The sequence below is a fragment of the Oryctolagus cuniculus genome, chromosome 19 (assembly GCF_964237555.1).
Source record: "Oryctolagus cuniculus chromosome 19, mOryCun1.1, whole genome shotgun sequence".
NCBI classification, from domain to species: Eukaryota; Metazoa; Chordata; class Mammalia; order Lagomorpha; family Leporidae; genus Oryctolagus; species Oryctolagus cuniculus.
Window position 1 is genome coordinate 17,069,498 of NC_091450.1, and position 20,510 is coordinate 17,090,007.

Below are 20,510 nucleotides of genomic sequence, written 5' to 3' on the forward strand. Positions count from 1 at the left end.
TAACCACCCGAAAGGCCAGGAGCCATTCTGGACATACACAACATCTGCCCCCGCTCGGGTCCCATGCCTAGCAATCAGCTGAGAGGAGACACCCGAGTCTGGCTGGGAGCACTGACAGGGGTCTGGGTGCTCGTGACTGCAGGACCCTTGTATGCTGGGACCGTGAAAACACTATGGCTGCGTGTGAAGGTGCAGGGTGTGGCAGGGTCTTTGGGCAGTCACTGTGGGCAGCTCCACATGCTCAGGGCTCCCTGATTCCCTGGTGAGGGTCACTGCTGCGGGATCTGTGCTCACACCGAGGGTTGCACGGATCCTTTGTGTGGTTCCTGTGGCACCATGAACGAGTATTATACCCACTGGGGCTAGCGACCAGGCACTGGTCTCCCTGGAAAGGAGATGAGCATGAGACTATATATACCAGAGCAGATTAAACCTCCCCTCTGATTAAAAAAAAATTTACCACGCCCAATTTGGGTGTCACCTTGGACAGTCCCCTCATCCTGGAGCACTGAACAGAGCTTCCTGGCCACACCCAGCACATGCCTCTGGGTATTCACTGAAAGAGCAGACACTCTACTAATCCACAGGGGTACAATCCAAAGATAAAAGCCCAGGGCCCAGCACTGTGGTGTAGTGGGTGAGGCCACCTGCAGTGCCAGCATAAGTCCTGGCTGCTCCACTTCCAATCCAGCTCTCTGCTATGGCCTGGGAAGGCAGCAGAAGATGGCCCAAGCCCTTAGGCCCCTGCACCCGCATGGGAGACTGGGGGGCGGGGGGGCCCTCCTGGTTCTTGGCTTCAGATAGGTGCAGCTCTGGCCATTGCGGCCAGTTGGGGAGTGATGGAAGACTTCTCTCTCTGCCTCTCCTTCTCTCTCTGTGTAACTCTGACTTTCAAGTAAAATAAATAAATTTAAAAAAAAAAATTGAGTATAGAATTACCTAAAAGTAATCAGAAGCAAATCCACGAATTAAAGAAATTCAGGGGCCAGTGCTGTGGTGCAGTGGGTTAAAGCCCACACCTGCAGCTCTGCCATCCCATATGGGGCTAGTTCGAGTCCCAGCTGCTCCACTTCTGATCCAGCTCTCTGCTTATGGCCTGGGAAAGCAGTAGAAGATGGTCCAAGTCCTTGGGCCCTGCACCCATGTGGGAGACTCAGAAGAATCTCCTGGCTCCTGGCTTCGGATTGGCTCAGCTCCAGCCATTGCAGTCTAACTAGACCTCTCTGTCTAACTCTGAACTCTGTCTTTCAAATAAATAAAATAAATCTTAAAAAAAAATTCATAGATGACATGAAAGGAAATTTCTCCCATGAAATTGAGATTTTTAAAGAGAAATCAAAATATTGGAAATGAAGAATTCAATAGATCAAATTAAAAATGCAGTGGAAAGCCTTAATACTCTTGGTGAGGCAGAAGAAAGAATATCTGAGTTAGAAGATAAATCTCTGGAAATTTTAGATCCAAAAAAAAAAAAAAAAGAAAAAAAAAAGAAATCAGAAAGCTAAAAAACAGTGTTGGAGACCTTTGGGATACTACTAATAGTTTTGAAGGTGTTAAAAGAATAAGGTAGAAGGCCTTTTTAGTGAAATAGTTACAGAAAACTTCCCTAATTTGGAGGAAGAAAGGGACATCCAAGTATAGGAAGCACATAGAACTCCTAATAGACATGACCAAAAAAGATTCTCACTACGACACATTGTAGTCAAACTCTCCACAGTAAAACACAAAGAAAAGATTCTAAAATGTACAAGAGAGAAATACCAGATTACTTTCAGAGGATCTCCAATTAGACTCACACTGACTTCTCATCAGAAACCCTACAGGCTAGGAGAGAATAGCAAGATACATTCCAAGTCTGAAGAGAAAAAAAAAACTGAACCCAGCATACTATACCCTGCAAAGCTCTCATTTACGAATGAAAGTGAAATAAAGATCTTCCATAACAAACAGAAATTGAAAGGATTTGTCACCACTTGTCTAGCCTTACAAAAGATGCTTAAGGATGTGTTACACACAGAAACACAGAAACATGGTGATCACTATGAAAGAAGGTAAAGGCAGAAAAATCACCCAGTAAATGTACCTAGGAAATCCAAAGTAAACAATAGGAATATTTAGGGAAAAACGGCAGAGCCAAGTTGGTATTTATCAACAGTCACCTTGAATGTAAATGGCCTCAACTCTCCAGTTACAAGATAGAGACTGGCTGAATGGATTAAAAAACAAAACCCATAAGAAGCACATCTCACCAACAAAGATACATGCAGACTGAAAGTAAAAGGATGGAAAAATGGAAAAAGATAGTCCATGCTAACAGAAACCAAAAAGAGCTGGTGTAGCCATCCTAATATCAGACAAAATAGACGACTTTAACACAACAACTGTTAAAAGAGACAAAGAAGGGCATTTGCAATGATTAAGGGATCAATTCAACAGGAAACTATGACTATAACAACACACCATTACAGGTATACACACCATTACAGGACATGTTAATGGATCTAAAGGGAGACATGGACTCTCATACAATAGTTATGGGGGACTTCAATACCCCATTTTCAGCAATGGACAGATCAACCAGACAGATAATCAGCAAGGAAACAACACTATAGACCAAATGAACCTAACAGATATCTCAGTACTTTTTATCCTACAGTTGCAGAATACACATGGAACTCTCTCTAGGATAGACCACAGGCAAGGCCATAAAGCAAGTCTCAGCAAATTCAAAAAATATCAAAATCATACCATGCATCTTCTCTGACCACAGTGGAATAAAGAACTCAAGAACCTCTTGAACACATACAAATACATGGAGACAGAATAACATGCTCCTGAATGAACTGTGGGTCATAGAAGAAATCAAAAAACAGGATTCTTTTTTTTTTTTCATACTATTTGTTGAACTCTTTACTTAGTACAGAGTTAATCTTCTGTGTATAAAGTTAATTAGAAATAGATTTTAGTTAAAAATAAAAACGGGAATAGAAGATGGAGGAGAAAGAATAGTGGGAGAGCAGACAGGAAGCTCACTATGCTCCTAAAGTTGTAGTTATAAAATGCATGACGTTTGCATACCTTAAATAAAAAGTTTCTGGGGGGAAAAAAAAGAAAAATTCATAGCCAAACACCAGCCTTGCCTGAGCCTGGCAAGACATTCACACTCCAGGGGAGCCTGAAGAAACCCTGCCTGAGACAGCAGACCAACACCTTTATCTCCTGGCCCCTTGGACCTACACTAAGAGGAGTGACAGGAATGAAAGACAAGCTACCCAAATGACTTCATCATTTCTCCATGCTATCACAGAGTGGCTACAACAGACTAGAAATAATTAAAGGTGAGCCAGCAAGGCCACGGTGTAACACTTCCAGGCACTGGGGCAGCCAGGGGCTTCTTCCAGGTCTCCCACGTGGGTGCAAGGCCAAGGATTTGGGCCAACTGCTTTTCCAGGTCATAGCAGAGAGCTGGACAGAAGTGGAACAGCCGGTTCTTGAACTGGCGCCCATATGGGATGCCAGCACTGCAGGCAGTAGCTGAACCCACTACACCACAGCGCCAGCCCCGATATTTTTTCTTTTTATTTGAAAGACAAAAGGTGAGAGCAAGAGAGTAAACCATCCCAAATGCCCAGTCTGGGCTGGGCCAGGCTGAAACCAGGAACCTGGAACTCTATCCAGCAGTCCCATGCCAATTGAGCCTCAGTTGCTCTGCTCAGCTCAGTGTTAATGGGCCTGAGAATGCAGCAGCAGATAACCCAAGTGAGGGACCGGGATGGAGCTCCTGGCTTTAGTCTGGCCCAGACCTGGTCTTGGCAGCCAACTGGGGAGTAAACCAGTAGATGGAAGACTGATGGACTGGTCAATCTCTCTTTCTTTCTCTCTCTCCCCCAACCCTCCCCCTGCCAACCTCCACCCTCTCCCTCTTTCTTTTTTTTTTTTTTTTTTTTTTTTTTTTTTTTTGACAGGCAGAGTGGACAGTGAGAGAGAGAGACAGAGAGAAAGGTCTTCCTTTGCCGTTGGTTCACCCTCCAATGGCCGCCGCGGCCGGCGCACCGCGCTGATCCGGTGGCAGGAGCCAAGAGCCAGGTGCTTTTCCTGGTCTCCCATGGGGTGCAGGGCCCAAGCACCTGGGCCATCCTCCACTGCACTCCCGGGCCACAGCAGAGAGCTGGCCTGGAAGAGGGGCAACCGGGACAGAATCCGGCGCCCCAACCGGGACTAGAACCCGGTGTGCCGGCGCCACAAGGCGGAGGATTAGCCTAGTGAGCCGCGGCGCCAGCCTCCCTCTATCTTTCAAACAAATAAATCTTTTATTAAAAAAAAAAAAAAAATGTGGAACTGGGACTCGAACCCAGGCACTCTGATAGGGGATCCAAGTGTCCTAGGCAGCATCTTACCCACTGCACCAAAGGCCTGGCCTGCACCAGGGCTTTTCTCCCAAGACCTCCTCCTGGGGCCAGCATCGGCAGCCCGGCAGCCCCAGCTCACCCTCAGGCCATAGTAGTGCAGGTGCACCCAGGGTTCCTCCGCATGCTTCTTCTGCAGGAACTCATAGGACTGCACTCGGCGCTGGCGGGCCTGCTCTGACTCCGGCCGGGAGAACCGCACCTGCATGTGGGACAGGAAAGAGGTCATGCCTTTGGGCCAGTGACCACTCCTGGGCCGCCATCCCAACCCCTGCTCAGACAGCAGGAACTCCACTTCGGGTATTCCCACTCCCAGCTCCCTCACCACTTCTGACACATCCTTCCTCACGAGCCGCCAACGAGAAGGGAGAACTCTCGTACTTCGGCCTTCCCGTGGCCCAGAGGCTTTGCTGGACCATAGAAGCCTGGGTGCTAGGGCAGAAGGCCTTTAAAGCACACAGACAGGCCTGACGCTGCCTGTTAAGTGAGGGCTGTGAGTCACAAGGCGGGGGCAATAATAGAGCTCGTTAAGGGTGCCCACCAAGCTACTGAGGACAAGACAAGCCCAAGCAGCCTGAGCACTGCCCCCTACGCCACTGATGCCAGCCCCTGCCCCTCTCTGAGGGGTTGTAGACACTGACCACTACAGCCTCACTTGTGTAACCAACTATGTCACTCTCTGTGCATCATTTCTCTTTAATAGGCTTAAATAGGAGAAACATAATACACCACAAATGGAAAGTCAATATTCATCTAATTATCTTCAAAATTCAGAATTAACTATTAAAACGGAACCTGTTCATCATGCCCACTGAAAGACAGAATCTCACAGTTAATAAACATGGGACTCGGGCTCGCCAAGATCTCAGCTATCATATGTAAGCAGGGCTGTCCTGCTCATGGTTGTAACAACCCAGGAGCCTGGCAAGAAGGGTGAGGGGACAGATGCTCCACGCCTGCATCCCCCACAGAGGGAGAAGCCCTTAAGCTCTTTCTGGAGCCAGCACTGTGGCATAACTAAGGAGCCACTTCCAACGACAGTATCCCATATGGGTGTCAGCTCGAGTCTCAGTTGCTCTGCTTCTGATCCAGCTCCCTTCTGACGCACCTGGGAAGGCAGTGGGAGACGGTCCAAGTCCTGGGGCCCCTGCACCCGTAGGGAAAACCAGAAGCTCCCGGCTCCTGGATATAGCCTGGCCCAGCCCCGGCTGTTACAGCCATTTGGGGAGTGAACCAGTGCATGGACACGTGCTCATGCTCTCTAACTCTGCCTTTCAAATAAATAAAAAAATAAAATCCTCAAAAAAAAGGGGGAGGGGGGTGGCGGCACTGTGGCATGGTGGGCTAAGCCTCTGCCTGCAGCTCTGGCATCCCACATGGGCAACGGTTTGAATCCTGGCTGCTCTAATTCAGCTCTCTGCTATGGCTAGGAAAGCAGTGGAAGATGGCCCAAGTGCTTGGGCTCCTGGCTCCTGGGTCCAGATCAGCCCAGCTCCAGCCATTACGGCCATTGAGGAGTGAACCAGTGGATGGGAGACCTTTCTTTCTGCCTCTCTCTCAGTGTCTGTAAGTGCCGCCCCCTCCATCCCTCCTGGGCCAGAGCTCACCGTGATCTGCTTGACATCCTCTTCTGCCTCGTCCTGTGAAGAGTCCCCTGCTGCAAGAGAAACAAGCTGCTGCCTAGAGCCTGTGTGGAGCAGCTCTCTCCGCTCCAACCTACTCTGGCGGTCAACCCCACCCCCGGAGAGGCCTCAGGCAGGCTGCCTGTCAGCACTCCTGGGAGGAGTCAGTGGTTCCGGGAGCAATTTTACTCACTGAGCACATTTGGCCATGTGTGGGGTACCATTTTTGGTCATCACGAGTCGGGATGTGCTACTGACATCCAGTGGGTAGAGGCCAGGCAGGGCTGCACCTTGTATTACAATCCCTTTGATCCTTTTTCCCCACACAAGCCATCTTGCTGGACAAACAGCAGGGCTGAGGATTCAGGCTCACCCTCATTGGCTGCTTCCCTCTCCCGGTGCTTAGCATCTGCCTTATCCAGGTAGGAGAAGCTGGGCCGCAGCTGCAGGATGCCATGTAAAGGCGTCAGGTGGAGCTCACCTGTTGAGGGAAGAAAGGCTCGGACCCGCCTCTAGGACCTGGGACTGACCTACCACCCTGGCTCAAGGGTGTCACCAAGTCCCCTGAAGGCACAGGCCCACACTGAAACTGCTCTAACCCCCAGTACCACCCCTCCTAGAACCTTAGACCAGCAGAACACAGCAAGCACGTGGCCCAGACCAGGTCATGAGTCGGAACTCTTCCAATTAAAGTCACTTCTTTCAGGGCTACATCCCACATACCTGGTTCTCCCCACCTGGGCCCTGCTTCTCCTCTCTGAATGGCTGGCTCCAACCGCACTGAACAACTCACATACCCCATTCACACGCCCCAGATACACCAGCTCTTTCCACTGCAGACCTTGGCTAGACCACCCTCCCTGCCTGCCCAAACCCACATCTCTCTTCACCCTCGCCCCCACCCACTTCCATCAAAATCCCAGCCACTCTTGTTAAGAAGTCTGCAAGTGCCAAGGTGGCTGGAGAAGCAGCCAGTGTGTCCCTGGAGGGGTGTCCAAGGTCCCTGCTGAAGATCATGACGACTTCAGCATGAATAAGACCTGTGCCCTGGGAGGCAGGGCCAGGACGAACACTCAGTCAGTGCAGGCATTAAAGAGCAGCACTCGGACGCTAGGGGCTCGCAGCCTCCTGGACCCCAGCGTGAACAGAATGCTCGATCAGGGTGTCCATGAATGAAGGGTCCCGGCCACAAGAGACATGACCACATCCTTCACAGCATGCCCTGGGGAGGAGTTCCTAACACTACTTTTGAAACTTCTCTTTTGTTCCCTGAGTGTTCCAATGAGCTTTGCGTATTGCTTCACAGGCTCAAAACACTTAGTAAGCCCCTCACACTTTGTCCCAGTCTGACTGTGCCTCACATACCATGGAATTCACTCATTTAAAGCACTCCAGGGCCAGCACTGCAGCACAGCGAGTAAAGCCGCCACCTGTGCTGCCGGCATCCCATATGGCACCGTTTCATATCCTGGCTGCTTCACTTCCAATCCAGCTCCCTGCTCACGGGTCTCGGAAACACAGAAGATGGCCCAGGTGTTTGGGCCCTGCACCCACATGGCAGACCCAGAAGAAGCTCCTGATTCTTGGCTTCAGCCTGGCCCAGCACCGGCTGGGCCATCTTGAGAGTAAACTAGCCAGGAGCTTCTTCCAGGTCTCCCATGAGGGTGCAGGGGTAAAAGGGTTTGGGCCATCTTCCACTGCTTTCCCAAGCTATAGCAGAGTGCTGGATCAGAAGCAGAGCACCCAGGGCTCAAACCAGTGTCCATGTGGGATGCCAGCATTGCAGGTGGTGGCTTTACCTGCTACACCACACAGCACCAGCCCCTAACTCTGACTTTCAAACAAATACAGCATACAACTCAATATTCAGGCAGCACCACAGTCATCTTCGTCAACACAAAAAGAAGCCACCAAGTCCCACTTCACTCTACTACCAGCCCCTGGAAGCCACTAACACCCTCTCCATCCTGCCAATCTACCTCCTGGTGTGGACACTTCTTCTTGCCTCAAGGAAATGCTAACTAGGAACAGAATCACCGGGTCATAAGTCCCTTGACTTTAGAAACACACACCTGCCACTTACACTCAGAGTCAGGCTGTGCTGTGGGAGGGTCTGTGTCCCACAAGGACAATGGCGTAGAGCCCAGCCAAACAGGTCAAGCAACATCTACGGAGGTGGTTCTTTCCAGGGTCCCCCGGCTGCCATTTGTTATTTTCACACCGCCTGGTCCCCAAGAATGTCTGGTGTTTGGAGGAGGCAGAGCTGGACCCTTGGCTGGGTAAGGTCCCCCTCCCCAGGACCCCCAAGCCCCGGGTACCTTGCCTATAGAGCGCAGCCGCGTAACGAGACGTGTTAGTGGTGGTCTGGGAAGAGCAGAATGTCTGCTTGTCCATCAGTTTCCTGGGAGCACAGGGAGAACCGACGTCAAGGGGAAGGAGGTTCCAGAGTCAGGGCCTGGCAGGCACAGCCCACTCCTCCCCAGACACCAGTCAGGGACCAAGGCCACAGAGCAGCCTCCATCTGCCTCAGGAGGGGAGCTGGGGGATGAGAAAACCCACATCGTCTTGTTTGTGCACCAAGAAACAAGCAGTGCCAGGAGCTCCAGGGGCCAGCTTCCCACCCAGCCCAGGAAGAACCCACTGGGACGAGCCAGCACAGGAGGGGAGAGCCTGGAACCCTGGAGGCTCCCGGCAGGAGGGGTCACTTCTGCAAGGCCTTCTGAAGGTTTGCATCTGACCAGAGGGGCTCCGAGGGCTGGGCACTCACGAGGAGTATGTGCTGGTCTCATCAGCACAAGCGCCGTCCACGTTCAGTGCGATCTGCTCCCCCTTGCTGCGGCAATAGTTGGGATTCAGGGTGTCGATGGCCATCTCAAGCTCTACCTGCAGGCATCAAGCATCCCCACCAACCATGAGGATCCCCCAAGGGACTCCCCCAGCCCCACCATGGCCACCTCCTAACAGTCACTGCCCAGAAGTGGAGCTGACACCTGTCCCTGCCCCAAGGGCCCTATGGCTTCAGTCCATAAACTCAATTCCATCAGAAATGTTAAGAGTAGGGTTTTTTGGGGGGAGGGGGCAGAGGTGGGAGGTGGGTTAGGCAGTGCTTGCACAGTCTCCCCACTTCACTCCTAAAGATCTAAATTAGATGCCAACAATTTAAAATATCAAGAGATTTCTCCTAAAATTCCCATCTCCAGCTTTTCTTGAAAGTCCCCAGAACTAGCAATCTTGAAACACCACTTCCAACGGACCACAGGGGGCTGGGGCGTGTCTTTAGGTCTCCTTGTCTATCATCTCACTTCTTTTTAGGCACTAGACTGGCCTCACTATGTGAGACCCAGACCTGCCCAGGTACCCAAGCTTACACTGAGACTATTCCCTAAGTCATCTTGACCCTCCTTCCTTCCTAGAGCTGCCTACCCTCTTTCTTTCTGGAAACTTCCCGTCCTCAGCCTCCAAGCCTTTGCAAGCTGCTGGTTCTCCTAACTCCACTGCTCCTTCTCTGCCTCTCCCACCAGCCCTCCCTGCCCTCAGCTCAGCACACGGCAGCCCCACCTTCTGCTGCTTGGGCTTGATCTTGGCCGAGAGGTGCGGAATGTCATCGTAGGTCATCGAGGCTGGACGTACAGGATACTGGGGGAGGAAAGGAAGCTGTCAGCAACCCTGTCCAGCCCAACCAGAGCAGGGCTCCTGGGGCTCCAGCCGAGAATCAACAGCCACCCCTAGGCCCATGAAGCAAAGACCGGAAGACCCAGGGCCCAACAAGCCCCACAGTGAGGCTCCCCTGTGGGATCTGCTTGCAGTCCCATTCCCATCTGCTCCTCTGAGCCTCCTTCCAAATGGCAATTTTAAGATGTCTTTGACTTACAAGGGACAGGCATAAGCATCAGGAACCCAAACAGTCACCATGTGGGCTTTAATGCCCACAGCGCATGGCTGTGAGGGTTGAGAGTAAGGGTCCAAGATCAAACGATAAGTTGATGTACCATCCAGCGAGAAATGAGGCCACAGGGAAGCAGAGGGGAAAGCCGCTGGCCAGTGTCCTTCACTGCTGCAGCAGGATGCTGACATATGGGAACTCATGACCCTCAGCCTATGCAGCAACCTTCCCACAGTAAAACACTAGAAAGGGCAGAGCTGAGCCTCCTGCCCGCTTTGTGTAAGGTCACCTTTACACAAATGGTCCCCACTTTCACAGACTGCACACCTACTGGTCCCCACTTTCACAGACTGCACACCTACGTCCACCTCATGGATGCACCGTCCCTGTCTTCATCCCAGTGTGCCACAGCGAGCTGTGATTTGAACCCAGTCTCAAAAGTCTGCCCTTCACTGCCTAGGACCATGACAGCCACAGGATGAGCCTGCTGGAGGCGAGGCACTGTGGAAAGTCAGCTCCACTACAGATCAGCTGCACTAGAACCCAAAGAAAGGGTCATTTCCTAAAAGCTCACTGAAACAGCAATACCGGGTCTCCTCTGCCTCCCAGGCTGGAGCTAGTGGAGCTGTGATGGGAGAACAGCCTGGAACACAGCCTCTTTGAGCAAAGCACTGAAGCGTGGCTTGACTGGGACAGCCTGGAGACACTGGTCTGCCAACGCCTGGGGCAGCTCAGAGATCATGACGTCAGGCTGGGAGGGTGGTAGAGAGCATAGGTCTGGAAGCAGCCCTGGGTTCCAGTCCTAACTTTGCCACGCGTGTACTCAGGCAAGCTCTTCACCTCCCTGAGTAGCCTCACCTCACTGCCCAGGGCTGCCCTAAGAGCAGATGAAGAAGAGGGCTGGCACACCACAGATACACACAGGGTCATTAGGAACATCACTGTGCAATCAGTTAAGGATGTAGGTTCCAAAGGCCCAAAGGACAGGCTCCCCGTCCTATGGGATGTAAAGGTAAATCTCAGGGAATGGACCCCAGGCCTGGGGCACTGCCACTGCCACCTCGTCCCAGGACCCTTCAGTAGAGGCCTCCCCGAGCCCCATTTTCTAAGGCACAACGTGGGCATAGAAGTGTCTAAAACAATCACTTTATTATTGGGGAATATAAAAATGGTACAGAAAAGTCAGGTAGTTTCTTAAAAATTAAATAACATGTGACCCAGCAATTCCACTCCTATGAACACACTCAGAGGAATGAAAACACACTGTCCACACAAGTTATACAGAAGGAGCAGGCGTTTGGAGCAGTGGTTAAGAGGCCACTTGGGACGCCCACATCCCACATTGGAGTGTCTGGGTTTCAGTCCTAGCTCTGCTCCCCATTCCAACTTCCTGAAAATGCATACCTGGTGGGCAGCAAGCAGTGGCTCAAGTACTTGGGTCCCTGTCACCCACGTGGGAAAAAGAGATTAAGTTCCAGGCTTTGGCCTGGCCGAGTTCCAACTATCGCAGACGTTTGGGGAGTAAGTCAGTAGATGGGTATGCTCTCTTGTGCTCTCTCCTTTCTCTAAGGGGCCAGTGTTGTGGTGCAGCAGATTAAGCTGCCACCTGAGATACTGGCATCCCACATCAGATGGCTGGTCCGTGTCCCGGCTGTTCCACTTCTGATCCAGGTCCCTGCTAATGCACCTGGGAAGGCAGCAGATAACAGCCCAAGTACTTGGCTCCTGCCACCCATGTAGGAGACCTGGATGGAGATCCTGGCTCCTGGCTTCAGCCTGCCATAGCCCCAACCAGTACAGCCACTTGGGGAATGAACCAGCAGTTGGAAGATCTGTCTTTCTCTCCTTGTCACTCTGCCTTTTGAACAAACAATGTTCAAAGGAGCATTATTCATGACAGCCAAAAAGCACAAACCACCCCAAGGCCTGTCCCGTGAGGAAGGGAGAAACAGCAGCACTGCCCCATGGACAACGAGCTGCTGAAAACAGCGTGCACAGCCGCACACTGCACCACTCCACTCCAGCCACAGAAAACATCCAGAGCAGGCAAGCCCACTAGCACGGAAAGCAGGTTAATGGCTGCCTAGGGCAGGGTCCCAAGCCTGTTTGAGCGGATTCACCATACCCTTCCAGGACCGAAGCAGTAAGCGTGACTACTATCTGGATTTTGCAAATGAGGACACGGAAGCACAGAGCCGTTAAGGGATTGTTCAAGGCAGGGAGCCAGGTGGTGAGGGAACTGAGTCTCAGGGCAGACAGTCTGTTCCCAGGGCCCAAGCTTTGATCACGGTACACTTCTGTCCCATGCTGCCTTGGTTTTTCCATCTTCAAAGTGAGGGGACCGTATTAACCCACCCGTGACGGTGAAGGGAACAATCTCACCACATACATGCAGGGCCAGGAGTGCTGAGCAATGTGCGTTTCCCCACCAGCCCTCCCACACTCGCTTTCGTCCCCTTTACCTCCACGTCCCATAATTACCTGGAACAAATAGAGCTTCTCTGCCAGGCTTTTGGCCAAGTACACGTCGATCTGGGAACAAGGGGAAAAAGACTTAACCAGGGGACAGGGCCAGCGTCCCGCCCCAGGCATGCACATGCTCCTCCGATCTGTCAGCACAGAGATGCAGTAGCGGAGTAGGAAGACGCTCAGCTGATGCTAGAAACAAAGGAACCAAGCCCCCAAGTGAAATAACTGGGGCTCCCTCTCAGGTCATGTTTGCCTGGCCCCTTCTCCAAGCTCACTATCACCCCTGGGCCACCCTGATCACGATGCACCAGAGAGCCAGGTTCAGACTTCGCTGAGAAAGGCAGGGTAGGGCCTATCTACCACCTGTGCTTGCTCCCTCTCTGCGCCTCCTGCCTCAGCTACCCAGGACTGGTCTACCATCCCCTCTTAATCTGCAAGGCCCTTTGTGACTCAGCTGGCCCCACTTGGTTTCTTCCCAACACTGACCACCTGCACCACCCGTACAGCAGTTTACCTTGCTGATTCTCACCTCTTCACATGAACCATGGTCTCACCCACTGCCAGATCTTTGCACACGCTCTTCTCCCAACCTGGCACTTCCTTCACACATGCCTCCCCTGAGCCTCTACTGCTCATTCATCCCTAAGAACTCAGCTGGGCCGCCCCTGGAGCAGGAAGCCAGGGCCTTAGGGTCCCCTGGGCTCCCCTACGCCATCACCAAACCCACACAGAGTCTCCTGCAACGGCAGTGCTGCCACAGCCTACAGGCATTTCAGTCCTTCAGATTCAGTAGCTGGTCGGCACCAGCCTGCCAAGGAAGAAACACCCTATTCATCTCCAGGGACCTTCTCCTTGCCCCTGCCCTTCAAACCAGAGGCCAGGCTCCACATACAAGGGACTTCAAAAAGTGAGCAGAAAAGCTAAATAAAAGTTTGTTTCAGTGCAAAAATTTTGAAATCCACAGTTTTTTCATAATGCATGTTTTCCAAAAACTTCTGATGACCCCTCATATACAAGGATTTAAAAATTTTCTGCACCAAAATAAACTAGCCTTTGAATTCCATGCTCCATAAGCCTTCTGAAGCCCCTCACAGGAGGCCGCGCTAGGAAATGCGTTTCCATTTCTAAGGTGTGGGTCCCGGCTGACTCTCAGGGGTACGTCTCATCATGAACAGCTTTCTCTTTTTATGTCCACTCTGGAAACTGCCTCCTCTCAGTTTGCATCTGGAGACCATTTCCTTGCCAACCTCACCCTCAGCTCACATGTTTTCTGGGGACAAGGCCGTTGTCCTGCTCACTGTGGGTCACAGTCCCCAGCCCACAGTGGCTCCAGTGAACTGCTGAGTGACTGAACCTGCATAAGCCCAGGAAGAAAGGGGAGCTGTCCAATCCAATCCACTCACTCGCTCAGCTCACTGAGTTATCTACGAAGTGCCAGGCACCTACTCAGCTTTGCAGACACACAGTGGGCACAACCAGATCCTGCCCTCACAAAGCTTATTTTCTAGGGAAAGAAAGAGACAACAAGCAAATGATGACAAGTGCTATGGTCAAGTACAAGGCATGGCCAAGGAAGAGTGCAAGGGAGACGTGGGGGGAGGGGGAGCAGGGAGACAGCACTGTGGATGGTAGGTCAGGGAAGCAGTGAAGCTCTCTCTCTCTCATGAGATGACGCTGGATCAGAGACCTGAAGGGAGGGAGGGGCGGGCCATGATGGCATCTGGAGGATGGCAGAGTTCCAGGCAGTGGGAACAGCAAAGAACAGGGGTCCCCTCGAGGCCAGCAGATCCAGACCAGCCTGAGAACCCAGTCCCAATTCCATTGCCGGTGGCCTGGAAAGAGGGTGGAGAACAGCAGTTACCTCCTGTACAACTGGGTCATCCTCTTCATTGGCCATACTAGGGGACAGCCAGCCACGCAGTCCCCGGACTCAATCTGCAAGAAAGAGGGAGAGATGGGGACCATCAGTCAGTCACTCAACCAACATTTCTGGGACACGTATTCTGCAACAAGCCCTGTGCTACGAGGAAGGAGCCTGAGACAAACACTAAGCTTCTTCCCCTGCCTGTCACACGGTCAACAATGGACAGCCAGGGCCAGTGTCATGGCACAGCGGGCTGGGCCATCACCTGGGATACCAGCGTTCCATGTGGCTAGCAGTTCAAGTCCCAACTGCTCCACTTTCGATCCAGCTCCCTCCTAATGTGTCTGTGAAAGCAGCAGAGGATGGCCCAGGAGCTTGAGCCCCTGTCACCCATGTCTAAGACCTGGATGGAGATCCAGACTCATGGTTTTGACCTGGGTCAGCCCCAGCCGTTGTGGCCATTTGGAGAGAGAACCAGCACATAGACAATCTCTATGTAACTCTGCCTTTCAAATAAATAAATAATGGGGCCCAGCGCTGTGATGCAGTGGGTTAACACCCTAGCCTGCAGTGCCGGCATCCCATATGGGTGCCGGTTCGAGTCCCGGCTGCTCCACTTCCGATCCAGCTCCCTGCTATGGCCTGGGAAAGCAGTAGAAGATGGCCCAAGTCCTTAGGCCCCTGTACCCACGTGGAAGACCTGGAAGAAGCTCCTGGCTCTTGCCTTTGGATCAGCGCAGCTCTGGCCGTTATGGCCATCTGGGGAGTGACCCAGCGGATGGAAGGCTTCCCTCTCTCTCTCTGCCTCTCCTCTCTCTGTATAACTCTGACTTTCAAATAAAAATAAATCTTTAAAAAAACCCAAAAAACAAAAACCACTACTTGTTTGGTTTTCCCCATAAAAAATAAATAAATAAATAATTCTTTTTTTTTAAAAAAAGGAGGTCCTTTTTTTAAAAGATTTATTTATTTATTTGAAAGTCAGAGTTATACAGAGAAAGAGAGGCAGAGAGAGGTCATCCATCCGCTGGTTCACTCCCCAATTGGCCATAATGGCTGTAGCTGCACCAATCCAAAGCCAGGAGCCAGGAGCATCTTCTGGGTCTCCCACATGGGTGCAGGGGCCCAAGGACTTGGGCCATCTTCTACTGCCTCCACAGGCCATAACAGAAAGCTGGATTGGAAGTGGAGCAGCTGGGACTCAAACCAGAGCCCATATGGGACGCTGGCACTGCAGGTGGCGGCTTTACCCACTATGCCACAGTGCTGGCCCCAATAAATAAGACTTAAAAAACAAAAATGGACAGCCAGCTATACACCCCAACAGCAATCACACAAAATAAAGAGAAAACCAACAAAGCAATGGGCACAAGCCAACACACATTAGCCAGGCCTCTGGGAAAAGTAAATGACTGTTTGAAGGGCCTCTTGCCACTCGCCGAAGAGAATGACCAGTAGGCAGGAGGATGGAGGCTGCTGGTCCACAGCCATGACTGAGACAAAGCTCAAAGCCAGATAGAAGCAGGGAGAGAGATCAGCCCAGACTCTCCAGGGACTCAGGACTTTGACATTTGACTCTCAAGCTCACTTTAACTCAAACCCCAAGTGAGGACACTTCCTTGTTTGGGGCCTAAAATGACCCTCTTCACATGCTGCACTCACATGTTCAAGGAAGAGACCCCCACTGTATAAAAGAGAGGCGCTCAGAGACACCGACGCGGCTCTACTCAAGCAAGACTGACAGACTTCAGCTCCAGGCCCTGTGACTTCAAGTAGAGTTCTAAGGACAGCAGAAAGGATGCATGGGCCAGGCCCCAACAGAAAGATCCGGACAAACCATGCACGGCAAAGGGGCAAAACAATCCCAGGTGACAGGAAGAAGCACCTTACTAAGTACCTGAGGCAGGACAGCTGAGGGTAGGTGACTCTCAGATGGAATGGGTAGAAACCCACAGACTTCAGCAGTCCCCAGACCTCTGCTTCTGGGCAAGTCCATCCCAGCTTTTGTTTGTCTACTTAACATTTCAACTATGTAACATTTAGAAGGGGACAAGGGGAGGAGGGAGTGGACACTGCCCTATGGCTTAGGGGTTAAAGCAGCCTGTGTCCCATATGAGCACCGGTTCAAGTCCTGGGTGCTCCACTTCCAATCCAGTTCCCTGCAAAGGCACCTGGCAACAGTGCAAAATGGTCCCCTGTACCTACATGGGAGACCCAGATGAAGCTCTGGCTCCTGGCTTCAGATCAGGCCAGCTCTGGTCATTGCAGCCATTTGGGGAGTGAACCAGTGGATGGAAGACCTCCCTCTCTGTCTCCAATTCTACCCTTCAAACAAGTAAATCACTTAAAAAAGGGTGGGAGCCATGATGCGGCCAGCACTGTGGTGTAGCAGGTTAAGCCTGCAGCACCAGCATCCCATACCAGCACCAATTTGAGTCCTGGGAAAGCAGCAGAAGACAGCCCAAGTGATTGGGCCCCAGCACCCACATGGGAGACCCAGAAGAAGCTCCTGGCTTCAGCCTGGACCAGCCCCAGCCATAGTGGCCATTTGGGAAGCAAACTAGCAGATAGACAATCTCTCTCTCTCTGCCTTTCAAATAAGTAAATCTTAAAAAGAAAAAAGATTTAGAAGGGCATGGTGGCTTCATCATGGGATTTAATGTCATCTATAAGTCCCTTCCTCTCCCCAGACACCACCTGAAGTCCCCTCACTGATTACAGACACATATCCTGAACCTGAGACCACTCAGGCCCAGACAATGGCAGCACCCTGGACACTTCTCTTCCTGTCACCCTAAACCAGCAAACCCTGTCAACTCCACATTGAGGACACCTCCATCTCTTCCCAGGGTCACGGAGATGGCCTGCTGGATGATCTCCCCCTCCCACTGCACCCCCTGTAATAGCCAGTGACCTTCTGGAAACTAAGTCAGATGGTGTGGCTGCACAGAAACCTTCAGCAGCTAGCAGGTAGCCTAGCTGTTAAGACAGCCAAGTCACCCAGAGCCCAGGTTCAAGTCCAGGCTCCACCCAATTCCAGCTTCAAACTAACATGCTCCCTGGGAGGCAGCAGATGACAGCTCAAGTGTCTGAGTCCCTGCCACCCAGGTGGGAGACCTAGATTGTATTCCCAGCTCCAGGCTTCAGCCTCGCCCAGCTCTGGTGTTGCAGGCTTTTTGGAGAATGAACCAGCAGATGGAAGCTCTCGCTTTCTCTCTCTTCCTTCATCTCTCTGCCTCTCAAATAAATTGAAAAAATGAACAGCAACAACCAAAAAACCTTTAAAGAGTCCCCATCTGACTCAGAATAAAAGCCCAAGTCTTTATAATCCCAAATATGTTTTTTTTAATTTATTTGAAAGGCAGAAATACAATGAGATGGGGGTGGGGGGGGGGAGAGAGATCAATCTTCCGTCTGCTGGTTCATTCCCCAAATGGCTACAATGGCTGAGGTGGGTCCAGGCTGAAGCCAGGAGCTTCTTCTGGGTCTCCCACATGGGTGCAGGGGCCCAAGGTCTTGGGCCATCTTCCACTGCTTTCCCAGGCAAACTAGCAGGGAGCTGGATTGAGAGCGGAGCAGTCAGGACTCAAACCGGTGCCAATATGGGATGCCAGCACTGCAGGCAGAGGCTTAAATTTCTATTAGACAGCGCCGGCCTCCCCACCCCACCCCCTACGCCAAGTAAGTTGTTAGCAACCCCATCCCTCCCCTCTCAGTCCTCCCACTGGCCTCTCATTCCCCCAGGGACCTGAGTAACTGCTCTAACCCTGAAAGCCTCAAGGCCCCACTGCTCTCACCTATTTGCACAAACCTCACCTCATCACCCAGACCATCTTCCCTGTGGAAAACCCCCTTCTCTGCTCAGGTTCTCTCTTATCACCATGTGACGGTGTACAGCGCCGGGTCTGTCCCCACCCCGCTGCCACTAAGCTGGAAGCTGCATGCAGGCAGACTTTGGTCAATCTGTCCCCTTGCTGTGCCCCCAGTGCCTAGCACACAGCAGGCAGGCAATACCCGCCTGCTGTCTAAATAAATGAACCACAGGAATGCTACCTAACATGGAGCCATGGCAGCATTTGGGGCTGAGGAAGATCTGGTGGAGGGGTGGAGAAAGAGACTGCAAAGAAGCACGCTTCCCAACAGTACCAGAGATGGAGGACCGGGTGGCAGCCAAGCTCCAAAATCAACTGTTAGGTGCCTGCTCCTATGCAGAGAAGGCAGTGTGAAGGCAAAAGCCCGAGACCCATCCCACTGACACTGGCAGTCACCTGCCATGGACATGGTCTACACCACTGCTTCTCTGCAGCAGCTCTGAGAACAACTGAGACTCGAGGCTTCCATATGAGCGGGGCAGCAAGCCACACACACCCTGAGCGTGGCCCAGGAGGCTCCAGACACGGTCCTCCCTCCAGGCCAGCAGCTGAGGTGCCCTCTCTGGACGCCGCATCGGCCTGGGTTAACTAAAGATTGCCAACTCCCATCAGGCTCCTCGCCAACATGATCCAACCTGGTGGCTCTCAAAGGTGTTCGGCTTAAGACCCAATTTCATCCCACGTAAATGACCCAGAGCACATGGTTCCATAACCAAAACAAGGTTTCTTAAGCCCTAATTGTCCCTAATATACACCAGTGTTTTCTAACCCTTGTTTATTCAAACAAAAAGTGCTGGTGACAATCCCCCAGAGTTGATTTTTACATCCCACTGATGGATCTGGACCTAAAATTTGAAAACCACTGATCTCACTAGTCTCCTTCTTTCTACCTCAGGTTATCCCAGAAACCGCCAGAATGTTTGTTTAAAAAAAAAAAAAAATCAGTTATCATTCCCTTGCTCAAAACCCTTTTACCCACCACGGGAAATAAAACCCAAACTCCCCTCCAGGGCCCGGGGCCCTACCTGATCTTGCTGCCGCCCTCCCCTCACCGTCTCACCATGCCCTGGCCTGGGCCACCCTTGCTAGGCCTCCAACAAAACAAGCCCCAGCCTGCCTCAGGACCTTGGCACATCACGGGTTTCCTCCAGGACTTTTCAAGGCCGCCTCCCTTTCACTATCCCCTGGAGCACGGCCTCCAGGTTCCTTGATCCCCCTGTGGTAAAGAATCGCCTCTGACCCTTGCCCGGCCACCACCCTCTTGGCGCTGTGTTGTTTCCTTACTGGTTCTCACCATGACCTGGCACTATCTGGCCTCACTGCTCAGGTTCTGCCGGGAGTGTAAGCTCCATGAAGGGCTCTCAGTGCTTCAGTTTGCTCAATCACAAAACGGGGTCATTAGGCTTACTTCAAGTTGATATGGAAATCATTAGATTCTTTTAAAAAAAATAAAAATAAAAAATCACCAGCCTTGATAAGGCTACAACAGCGCCCGGCACGAAGCACTCAGCCTAGTCCAAAGAATAATCTACATTTCATTTTCTCCTTAGCCCTGTAGACAAGGATTGATCCTCGCCGGTTGGAAAAAATGAGGAGACGGAGGTTGGGAGAATAATCTGCCCAAGGTCACAGTGCGATTCGGCTGCAGGAAATCAGGGCAAGAGCCGGGTTCAGCTGATGTCAACAGTGGCTCTGGCTCTTAAGGAAACACTGCACACCTCACCGGGAAAAGGCAGTATGGTACAGTGGGTAACAGGCTGGACTCCGGAGCACGACGCCGCAGGTTCAAACCCCACCGCCGCCGCTCAGCCTCTGAAACCCACCCTGGGTTGTGTGCACCCTTTCCTATTTTCATCCTTAAAACCGGAGAAACAAGAAATAGGGGCCCCCGACAGAACTGCAGTAAGGATTAAGAACAGCAATAGACGTGACCCACGGGAAGGTGTGTTATTACGTGGCAACATGTTTTCTTCCGAGGCGAGAGGGCAGGGGCGTCACGGCCTCGGCCTCCCGGCGAGCCATCCGCGGCCCCCAAGCCCAAGCATCCTAACCCTAACACGACGGCCGTGCCTAGTCCGACCCCTCCTGGCCCCGAACGGCACGGCCGCCCAGCAGTTACTAAAGGATCGAGGAAGGCCGGGCCGGGCCGGGCCGGGCCGGGGCCGATCGGGTTCAGCTGCCGGGAGGGCGCCCCGAGAGTCTCCGGGACCCTCCCCCTGCTCCTCGGGGAGGGCCGCGGGCCCCGAGCCGCCCCCAGCAGCGGCCAGGCCTCCTGGCGGGTGGTCAGGGCCCCCTCCTCAAGCCCACCCAGCCCGCCCGTGCAGCAGCCACGCCGGCCCGGCACCCGCTGCCCTCGGACAGGTGTTCCCGGCGCAGGAGAGCAGCCCGGGCGGG

The 20,510-nt window shown here is 52.3% G+C and overlaps 1 protein-coding gene across 6 annotated transcripts in view; it reads right to left on the reverse strand.

Moving 5' to 3' along the window:
* Positions 1-20,510, reverse strand: part of POLR3E (RNA polymerase III subunit E) — a 36,093-nt gene that overhangs the window by 15,156 nt on the left and 427 nt on the right. For 2 of the 6 annotated variants that reach the window (XM_008257865.4, XM_008257864.4), the window contains exons 2-9: positions 14,242-14,315; positions 12,393-12,443; positions 9,587-9,664; positions 8,796-8,911; positions 8,347-8,429; positions 6,402-6,509; positions 6,014-6,063; positions 4,489-4,608 (exon numbers count right to left, since the gene is read on the reverse strand). In XM_008257865.4, coding sequence (XP_008256087.1) covers positions 4,489-4,608; positions 6,014-6,063; positions 6,402-6,509; positions 8,347-8,429; positions 8,796-8,911; positions 9,587-9,664; positions 12,393-12,443; positions 14,242-14,277 — 642 coding nt within the window. In that variant the 5' untranslated portion in view covers positions 14,278-14,315. Of the gene's footprint in view, positions 1-4,488; positions 4,609-6,013; positions 6,064-6,401; positions 6,510-8,346; positions 8,430-8,795; positions 8,912-9,586; positions 9,665-12,392; positions 12,444-14,241; positions 14,316-20,052; positions 20,378-20,510 lie in introns of those variants that run through there. The other 4 variants (XM_051847502.2, XM_008257867.4, XM_017342517.3 and 1 more) reach the window with 4 other exon arrangements.